Genomic DNA, 10,651 nt, shown 5'->3' with positions numbered 1-10,651 from the left:
CCGTCGTCGTGTATGGAACCCCAAATTTTGTACTCCACACTGTTGCTTCTATAGGCGCGCGTTCCTTCCGTCGATGGATGAATTGCCCGGCAGCAATGTTGATGAAAACTGCATCGCAAGTAATAAGTCTTTTCTGAATTTCATATGATTCTCCCAACGTTCTTTGAAACTCGAGAACAATTCTATTCCAACTCACGCACACGAACGCATCCAATATGATGGAAAAAGATCCGAAGAATTCGCAAAAAAAATAATCAGCTGAAAAAAAACCTTTTCACGCAGTTCATGTGTTTTCTGGAACGTTTGGCTCAATATTCCGTTTTTCCACACAACACGCTCCTAAACGCGCACTGACATCGGCATACGTTGAGATTTAAGCACTACCGGCTTCTATCATCACACCTCTCTCATTATGCTTTTTTTACTGGCGTTTCTTCTTCCTTTCCAAACCTGTGTCCGGCCTGTATGCGGGGCTCAGAAAGATTAATCGACCCATCAGAGAATGCTAATCAAAGACAGATAGCTGTTAACTCTATTTTATGCCGGGAAGCATCCATTTTCCGTGGCAACAATGTCTTGCAGAGCACCATCTGCAGCCACCGCCGAAGCCGCCACCATCACTGTGGACGACGACGCACTCGCGATTTTTACACGCTGCCATCTTGGCAAAATCGTTCATCGAAAGTTTATTAACGCACAGCTTCAATTTTAGAGGTTAAAAAAAACTGTTCAGAAGTTGTTTTATTTTTCCCTTTTACACTGCACACCGATAATCAAAGGGCGAACAGACGCACGCGCGCGCACACAATGTACCGTCGTCCACACTGCACGGGAGAAGAATGAAAAGTAAACCGAGGCCAACGGGCGTTTTTGACAAATGGCTGGTCGGATGAAATCAAGAGAGAACGCGCGTTTGTCATTATCTCCAGAAGTCTGAACCACAATGTTGCTAGGGAGTGTGCGTGCGTACGTGCGATAGAGATAGCATAATCTTTCTTTCTTCACACACACACACGCCAAATTTCAAAGAAAGCGATACGAACAAAAGAGTGTGCACACAGTTGAACAAACAAACAAGAGAGCAAAAAGAAGTTTTCGACCTTTCAATGTACGGTGTGCGCACACACGTGCACACGTCCTTTTGTCTTACCGTAACGTTTGGAAGATAAAAAGCTTCTTCAGAAAAGGAACAAGAACAAGGCGAACACACACACAGGGATAATTTCGACCGGTTGAAACAAAAATCTCACACTCTCTCATCACTCTCGCAACGCGGAACAAATTGTTGCTCAGAAAGTTCATTCCCTTTCACTCTTGCAAGCGCGTTATCTCGCATTCACACCTTTAGTATGGCACTGCTTCTTCTTTGCCTTTTGCCGGTGTTACTTGGATGCGTTTCGTTTTGCTACTGGTCTTTTTTTTGGATTTGATTTTGCGTCGTCGACGAAAAACTGGATTGTCGTCAGTGAGTGTGTATATGTAAGTTTCACTAACGAGTGAACGAAATAGCTTCACGGTTGAAAGAAATGTACCGTATGTGGGGGATATACGAGAATGCGCGCGCGCGCATTCGTGCCCGGCAAATAATATGTATGTGTGCGAACAATGGCTTCTTCGGAGAGCTATCAAGGCGCGCACACACAAGAAAGAAGCAACGAAAAGGCACAGCACACACATCATGAAAATGCAGTACAACTGATTTCAACGATGCGAAACAATGATTGATTTTCTTGCGAACTCTGCATCCAAATGTGGTTGACATTAGGGAAATGTGAAAAACATAGCGCCCGGCTTTTAGGGCCCCGACGGTTTCGAACACCCCCGCAGGCACGCGAGAGTTTTCTACTAGACACATGGAACAGACCCCATGTTGCTGCTTTTCAGCCGTTTTCTCGTCACTTTCCGTGGGGCGAGGGAAAATTCCAGGAGCATTGTGTTCAGCGTGCGCGCGCGCGCTCTTCTGCTGCTCAGCAACAATGTCAACTAAAAAGGCTTGCTTTATCTCTATGCAACTGTGTGTTCCAGAAGGCCGAACTCTCCTTCCCTATCTGAAGAATGACGACTTAATTCCTCCTCTAAATACATCCGGTTTTAACAAATCTCCAGGCTTCTGGACCTATACCCGGCCACACACAAGATCAAAATTCATGCTTAAATGATTCTGCTTACCTTTGTTTCACGCTGTGAGTCTATTCTACCAAGCAGGAACGAAGTACAACTTCATCAAAGTACTTATCGTTGCGAGGTTCCGCTACGCCGCCGTTGTCTTCAACGTCATCCAGCACTTACTTCAGAGCAGTAACAATAATAACAATACACACAAAGGATATAACTTTGTTGCCACTTTCAACAATAACTGTGCGCACAGTACATACACACCCGAGTTAAAAATGTTCCATATGTCGGACTCGGTTTCCAGTTTGCTAAGTTTCTCCAGAAAGCATTATACGAACAGATTCTCCGCGCGCAGAACGTGTGCGTCTTGTGCCGGTGAAAAATCAATTTTCTTCTTCTTGCGATGCTCTTTTGAATTTGTTCAACTTCAGCAACTGTCAAACGAAACGCGCGTGACATTCTTGTGTTGACGGTTGTCGGATTGTTTGTGCCTAGTGAGTGACTTGGGACAACGAAATTATTTTGACTGTGAATGATGTAGGTCCGGCATTGTTTCGCTAAAATAATTTCAAAACTACTCACAATAATACCATTCAATCCCGTATTACTACTAGGGAAGTAGAAAATGGGAAATACAACGATATAATCATTGCATCGCTAGGCACCTTTTTCCGTGCCAATTTTCTGACAGTTGCTGTCACCTAACCTCAAACGAGCAAACAAAAAAGAACCGCTCATCGCGTACGCCTGTGGTAAACAAATCCAACGACTCGTTGCATCTTTACTGCTGTTCGGCATCCTAGTGCTTTACTTTCCATTGGAATCATGTCGGAAAAGAAGGTAAGCTAGTTTCACCGTAGATTGGAAGAATGCACCAATGTATGTACGCTTTACCATTGCAGTCAGCGGCTTCCGGCAACTCTACCGGCGGCGGCGGTGGTGGTAGCGGTGGCGGCGATAATAAAGAAAAGCGACGAAAGGAATCCATTCTCGACCTTAGCAAATACCTGGAGAAAACGATACGGGTAAAGTTCTCCGGTGGACGGGAAGCGGCCGGTGTGCTAAAGGGGTACGATCCGCTACTGAACTTGGTGCTGGACAATACAATCGAATTTCTACGCGATCCGGATGATTATAAACTGGCAGATGATACGCGGCATTTGGGGCTGGTCGTGTGCCGTGGTACATCGGTAGTGCTAATCTGCCCACAGGACGGCATGGAATCGATACAGAATCCTTTCATCGCACAGGAAGGCTAGCGAGACTAGAGCATTTACTACACGGAGTGTTGTTTCGCTATACGGAGCGTTCTATCTGGTTGATGGTGCTTCCAGTGTATGCCAAACGACACACTACTATTTTGTGATCATATTAACTCATTTCCGATGGTAAAAATGAAGCATCATCGGAATTCTTTTCATTTGTCAGGTTACTGCGGATTCCAAGTTTTACATTCTATTTTTTTGTTTCTGGGTTCTACAAAATATTTTCGGTTATTAATCGAAAGCTTCATTTACAGCAGATTCTTTTTTAATTGATCCTTGTTTCGTTAAGTTTATTCTTTCATCATCGTTCTCTTACCATTCATTCTCATGTTTTGTATCAACATATATCAGTTAACCATAGCCACAAACTCAGCGCTGGGAAGAACAGTCGTTGGAAATGTGGTAAGAAAGTGGAAAAAACAGGAACGAATCGATTCGTGTTTACGGTAGATCGGTAAATCGATCAATTTATTAACTGTTCTTAAGTAATCTACTTATACCCATTTTGCTAGAATCCGTTTGAACACACATCTTTGTGTCTTCTTTGATTCTGTTCCTGTTCTACACCGATAGCACAAATTCCACGGTGGCCTTTTCCACGCTGGGCTTACAAACAAATAGTTGTTAAATTGTAATGCAAATGAAATAGGACAGGTTTAGAGAGGGGCAGAAATTTAACAAAACATAAAACAACCGCGAACGTGTACGTACAAGCGTTGCGGAGCCGGCATGGAGCTGGGCTCGTGATCGTAGCAAACCATTCGCGCCTACCTAAATTTTACTCGGTGTTGAGTTAGTCTTGTAAATAAATTCCAACCAACTCAAAATGAACCCCCGTCAGCCCAGGTTAGTCCAATCCGAACTCGTTCCGTATCCAAGGGTACTGCGCCGGACACTCGTTGCAGGTGGAAAGATAGCGGTCCTGCTGAAGGACGCGGCTGTGCAGCTTGCAAGTACGTGGGAGATTGCAGGCATGTTCCTGTGGATCGAGCTGTTTCGGCCGGCACTGCCATGGCTCGAAGTGACCGAGCTGGTTCGAGGTTGTCGGATTTCGCATCCACTCGATCGCCTGATAGTTTGTGACGAAGTACACATCCGGATACTTGGCCATATCGTCGAGGAATCTCTGCACAAAAGAAGAAACGGTCGTTAGTTTATTATCCTACCAAAACCCAACCCGATAACCGAATGGGCGCTACTCACCAGGAAAGCATCCAGATACTCCTGTTTGCGGAACCACGTAGAGTGAAAGTACAGTCCTAACGGTGCTCGGTTAGAGTGATAGTGACGCTTAAAGTTGTGCACAAACATACGATACACGTCCTCCCCGTTCATGTGCGGCGGGCACGTGTCCACCATGCCGCACGTATACTCGCCCGCCTCCAGCTGATTCATCACCAGCTCCCAAATTCCCGGATAACTTCGAGATGGACAGTACTGATTGTTGCCGTTGCACGCGTGCGGCATCTTGTAGTCGAGCGTGTACGGCCACAGCGGTGGGTTTGAGAACGGTGCTACCATCGATGAATCGTAGACGAAGCCAAACTCCTTCATCATGAGAAACTGTCGATTCCACCCGACGCGCAAAAACGGTACGCGCATCCCACGCAACTCCTCCATGCGTACGTTCGAGAAGCGATTGATAATGTTTGCCTGTCCAACCATCTCGTCGAACCAGTCCTCGATTGTGGCATTGCGCGACCACCACTCTTCCGGTCCACGGTGTGTGATCGAGTGCACCGCTATCTCGTGCCCATCGTTCCACATCCGTTGCACCTGGGCATAGTTCGTGTACTGGTGCGATATGAAAAACGTCGCCCGAACCGGACATCCGTTCGGGTTTTTGCGCGCGGGTGTGAAGATTTTCTCCGTGTACAGTTCCCAGTTTTCAAAATTGATCGCATCGTCGAACGTGAGCAGTATCATCTGGGGCGTGTGGTAACGTTCCAACCGTCCCGGGATAATGGTGCCATCCTTCGAGCAGAAACAGTCCGGCAGCTCACACACGGACAGATCACAGGGATCGGCCGCATTGGGATCGTTCTCCACATCGCACCAACCCTCATCCGAACCATCCTCACAGTCGACCGATCCGTCACAGAAATATTCGTTCGGTAGGCAGGTTCCGTCACCGCATCCGAGCTGCGACCTTTCTTCACATTTTGCATTTTCCAGCAATGGTTTCGGGACACGAGCCTCTGAAAACGAGGTAGTAAAGCAGGTTAAGTACACGAAACTAACTACCATTGTGCAAGTGGATAAGTGTACAACAAGCTACCGATCGAAGCATGCCTGGAAAACGATTCTCAATTTGAAGTATCCGTCCACTGCTACACAATTTTAAATTCCAAATTCATACGACCATCTGTTGGGAACAGTGAACATTATCAGTTCAACATACCTGCGGTGACGTCACAGTTATCAACGTTTTGCTTAAAGTCGCAAATTTGGCGGGAAACATCGAACAGCAGCCCAACGGAACATTTGAACTCGAACACTTCCCCGTCTAGGCAGAGATAGTACTTGGCACACTCCGCATTGGTCCACATTTTCGGCTCGGGTCGGTCGGGATTTCTGGGCATCAAACAGGGGGAAAAAAATACACGTAAAAGTTAATGAGCAATGTTATCTTTTCAATAGAATGCTGTCAAGAAGCTATCTGCTGCACGTTGGTGTGGTCTTAAATAGACAACACTCGTTAAATCGACCAAAAGATGGAGGTGTTTCGAAAGGAATCAAAACATCTCACCCGGCGAAACAATCGCTTAAATTCGATATAAAGAGAAAAAGGTCTGACTGTGCTCCGACACTGACCTGTAAAACCGCCCATCCTCAAAGCAGGGAACTGTGTTTTTGAGACTCCGTTTCACCAGGTTGCCCCCGTATGCTGAAAGTAAAGAAGATGAGTTAAAACCAGCAGACAAAAGTTAACAAGTATCAAAAACCTGCCAGATTTATTTATGAAATTTACATAAATTTATTTTTAATTTATTTATTTCCAGAAATTTACGCGCCGGAATAGAGACGGCAACCCAATAGAACTACACTGCTGAGCTAGTCAGTGGTTGGCAAGCATGCGATAGGGAAATTCGTACAACAACCCAAACACGTACTTTATGGCGACGATCAGCTCTTTTCTAGCGCGTGTGGAAATAAACAATATCCAACCAACAACTTCCCAAAAAAAAAAACGAGGTTAACGTGATGCCGGTCTCGGAGGAAAATAAAGATTTTCCCTCCGGGGCGGGTTTGCACAACTCGCGATTAACGCGCTGAATAGTAATGAAGGAAATGGTGAAAATGGCATTTAACGAGCATTTTATGTGATTGTTCAGTTGAAGCGTGTATGGATTCGGTGCTGAGTGCAATGATTGCAATTTATGCTCGAAATCCTCCAGCTTTATTGAGGACCAATAAAGCAGGGGTAGCGCAGCTGTTATCTACAGTATTGTTTTCGCAATTCGTTTACTGTTTTTTCGTATGTGTCTGTGTGTGTGTGCGTGTGTGCACTTGCAAAAGAATACATTTCGTTCGGTTCACTTTCATTTTTATAAGCCACAAAAAAACTCTCCGCGTCCGGCAATGCTAATTAGATGTACGGTAATAATCCCTTATTCCGGAGATGTGGTTACAAGTGCAGGGTTTGTTGTTGCAGGTCTGTTTTCAAAAAACCACAAGCACGGTGTTAATTTAATCATTTCAACATCCCGCGCGTTTGCATGCGTGCGATCATCAGTGTTGTTTGGTGGAGATGTTGCGTGAATCTTGCCAACCGTGAACTACCGTAGCCGTTAGAGCCGAGAAGGGAACCATCCCATCATGATGCACCAGCTGACTGACGTTCTGTGTCATATCCGGCCCAATATTCGTACGTTGCCAGATACGTTCCAACTGTGTAGCGTTCATTTAGGTTGTTGTGCCATTCTTTGTTATGAAACAATATAATTATAACAACTAAAATTACAATTCCAGATAGCCGATTCTAGACGAGATGTACAAAAACAAACTCAATCCCTCAGCTTTCCGTCACCACACGAGAATAAAGGTATCGTATTTAGTGATTAGTGAAATTGTGCATTGTACGGAGTCTTAATCTTCTCCCATTTACTATTCCAGCTTCACAACGCCTCCAGGTGTCCGGGTGTTGTTTGTTTCATCGTGATTAGATAACCACATCCATAGATGGCGGTCAACGAGCCTTCAATCATCGGTGGGATGTTCAAGTATCTGTGCGGTGTAATTACGACAGGTCAGTAAGGTGTGTTCCCCCTCCGATATAGACATCCAACACTTTTGTCAGTATACTACCCCCACAAAGAGCAGCTACCACGTAGTGATTTAACTACAAACATGGTAGCATTTAAAAATCAATTCTCACATTATATGTGACATTAGTAAACGTTCCTTGAAAATCCATTCAATTTCAGGTACGTTGTAGTTATCACAGACACCAGGGCGTTGTTATTCCAATGTAATAGCTTACAGAAATAATGTCGCCCGGTCACCAAAATTACTGTTACGAGGAGGACTCTTCAATCTGCCATCTTCAACCGCCAACCCGTATATGAAGTGGCTTAATCTTACTGCATAAGCCCGTGGGAAAAAAAAAAGATTCGAACGACTGGCTCTGCTCGGGAACTTCAAAACGTGACGCGGCATACGAGGCTCTGGACCCTTCACCAAAACGGTGCTGCTAACAATCATGCAGGAGAAAAATCGCAAAACATCAAACAACAAAACCGGTGGAACTTCACTATCACTTTGCTTGATCTCGACCCAACCACAAAACTGCATCTACTCCCGGGGGACAAATGGAGAGTGAGCGTGCTGTTTTTTTTTCTTTCGCGTTGTTTATGATTAAAACAGGAAATGGATAGTGTCACAGTAAGAGTTTCCGCCCACGGTTGGAAAATTGAACCTGACTTCTTGCCTTCCATACCAACATGCACCGTGTAACGATAGTGTAGCAGTTGATGGACTCCGTGCCATCCAGGGGTGCGCCGTTGAGAAACATTTTGTTGTCTGGGACACGACATTTTTTTTTCCAACTCCACTTTTAATAAGCTAACAGTCAGGCTGAAAGATCGTGACGCTGGAGTGAGCGGGCGGTGGCAACCGGTCGTACTGGGGCAGGGAAATGCATTTGTAATTCAATTTTCCATGTCACCATTTTCTGGTTTCAGGTGCGTTTTCCTCTCTGCTTTATCACCTCTTCTCCATAACACCAGCTGAGCCGATTCGAACGCATCGGTTGGATGGTTTGGAACCGTTGGAACCCGGTCATAAATACCGTTGATCGGGAAAAGCACTCTGCTAGCGATGAAGAAAAACAAAGTGCGGAACGGGCGATGGTTCCAGTCTGATTTACATTCATATTCCCTTCTCCTGCTAGCACCGCGCGTTCGTTCCCTTGCTTATTTTCTCTTTTTTCTCGCAAAATGGCTCTACTCTTGGGCAAGATTTTCCTCACCAGTGTCATTTTCCAACTTCTTGTATATGTTTGTGTGTGAGCTCTTTTTTTTTTGTTGTTTTACATTTCTCGTCTTCTGTTTTTTCGTTGGAGCACGCCGCGCGATCGTTTACTTTAACGATTCATTAATTAATTATGGTCACGACCAGCTACGGTGGCCGGTTCTTCTGTTTTGCTATGCCCTCCCCCTTTGCTCCAGGCCCAAACCAATCAAGGGGGTTTTGTTGGTACCAGTGATTTTCCGAGTTTGTTTTTCTCCTTCGCATTAGCACTTCGAGCGGTGCCACAAACCGAACAGCAGCCACGGAAGGTTGTTTTTCCCTTTTTGGTGTATCATGGCACTTTTTTTTTCATCACCCGGTGTGTAATATGATGAGTGGAGTGGATGTTTTCATACGGCTACAAGGGCATGCAGTGTTGCTGAAAAGATGTTTAACCCTTCATTCGTAGCGGTTTAAGGAACGAATTAGATCTTAAGGCAAAGAAAAACACCGTCCTTATCCAATTCTCATGATATATATTTGATGTGATTGAAGTGCTTCTTCTTTTAATTATGCTTGAGCGGCTCATAGTCGATCACCCCGGGGTTGATCCCACCAAGAACATAGACATTTTAATTTCAAATTACAGAGATGTACTTATGAATGTGTGGCCTATTTATTGTAAACCTGATGCATTATACATCATACTCAAGTTGATCCCACTAAAAGCAAAGAAATTTCAATTTTGCATTAAAATAGGAACTTTGATGCGGCCCATTTAGTGTAAGCCTGAAGGTGTACTTGAGTGTTCCTCTCATTTGAGCCGGTGCTTCCAAAACCATGTTCTGCTTATACAATTGTGACGCGTATAAACAAATATCTAACCAGCTTCCTGTTGCTTGGGACGTGTTGTTTATCATCCCCATAATACGGAAATGTATAAACAAACCTATCCATGTGGCCTACAAAGTAAGTGCACTCGAGAGTGTTGCCTACATTCTCCTTTCCATTTCTTCTCTAGTCAACACTTTTCCTATCGTCTATGTTCGGTGTTTTTTTTTTTTGCTTTAAATGCAATGCCTTGCATTACAGAAGACGCATTTTCTCACCCCAAGTTTCCTGGCTGCAGTGCAACGAAATGGGGAGGTTAAATTTCTCTTCCTGCACCACGGAACAGGTGTATTTATTTCTTTTCTGTTGCTCCGGTTCCCATCCAGTGCCGGTGCTGAAATCGAAATCCCACGATGCTACTGTTCGGCGACGGATCTGCAGCGAACTGCAGATCTGTTGTCGTTGCACTTTTTACCCCGGTAACATTAGCCAACCGAGGTTTTTAGCGAGCAGATGGCGGGGTGAGTTTTCTAAATTCCTTCCCAAACGCATAGAGCATGCAATCATCCCGGACGGCAAGTAGGTTTAAATGCTGCCCCGTGTGTACTGGATATTACGCGTACGAGGGTGAAAAAAGCAACCCCCACTCACTTCGAGTGTAGCAAATTGACACAGATTAACCTCTCGGTTTGGTTTCCTTCCAACAGCGTTTCTTGGAAGTAATTTTTGACGGTTGATGCAGTTTTCTGCCGTATCGAATCGCTGCTACCTGCATACGGTTTATGCAAAGATAATCCGATGCTTCCCAACCACCGCTCACTCCTTCCCCCCGAGTCGTTTTCAGACGTACCGTTTCCAGTGAAAGTGACCGCGAGCGTCAGCAGCGTGTAGCATAAAAATAGACCCATTCCGGTTGACTTTTTTTCGTGTGTTCGTTGTGTATCTCGCGACGTCCGAACGGCTAACTTCCTTTGGGATGTATCCAGGGC

The 10,651-nt window shown here is 45.0% G+C and overlaps 2 protein-coding genes across 2 annotated transcripts; one reads left to right on the top strand and one right to left on the bottom strand.

The window, feature by feature from the left end:
- The first annotated feature begins 2,940 nt into the window (after positions 1–2,940).
- On the top strand, positions 2,941–3,374 carry LOC128711940 (U6 snRNA-associated Sm-like protein LSm7). The gene is made up of 2 exons (XM_053806831.1): positions 2,941–2,955; positions 3,018–3,374. The coding sequence occupies exons 1-2, from the start codon at positions 2,941–2,943 to the stop codon at positions 3,372–3,374; spliced, it is 372 nt and encodes a 123-aa protein (XP_053662806.1).
- An 853-nt stretch (positions 3,375–4,227) lies between these two features.
- LOC128711091 (chitin deacetylase 1) lies at positions 4,228–10,573 on the bottom strand. The gene is made up of 5 exons (XM_053805954.1): positions 10,513–10,573; positions 6,195–6,267; positions 5,782–5,954; positions 4,584–5,578; positions 4,228–4,506 (listed from the first exon to the last, which is right to left on the bottom strand). Exons 1-5 carry the CDS (start codon positions 10,568–10,570, stop codon positions 4,228–4,230), a joined length of 1,578 nt encoding a protein of 525 aa, XP_053661929.1. The 5' UTR covers positions 10,571–10,573.
- Positions 10,574–10,651: the final 78 nt, after the last annotated feature.

The sequence above is a fragment of the Anopheles marshallii genome, chromosome 3 (assembly GCF_943734725.1).
Source record: "Anopheles marshallii chromosome 3, idAnoMarsDA_429_01, whole genome shotgun sequence".
Taxonomy (NCBI): Eukaryota; Metazoa; Arthropoda; class Insecta; order Diptera; family Culicidae; genus Anopheles; species Anopheles marshallii.
This window is presented reverse-complemented; position numbering and strand designations above follow the sequence as displayed.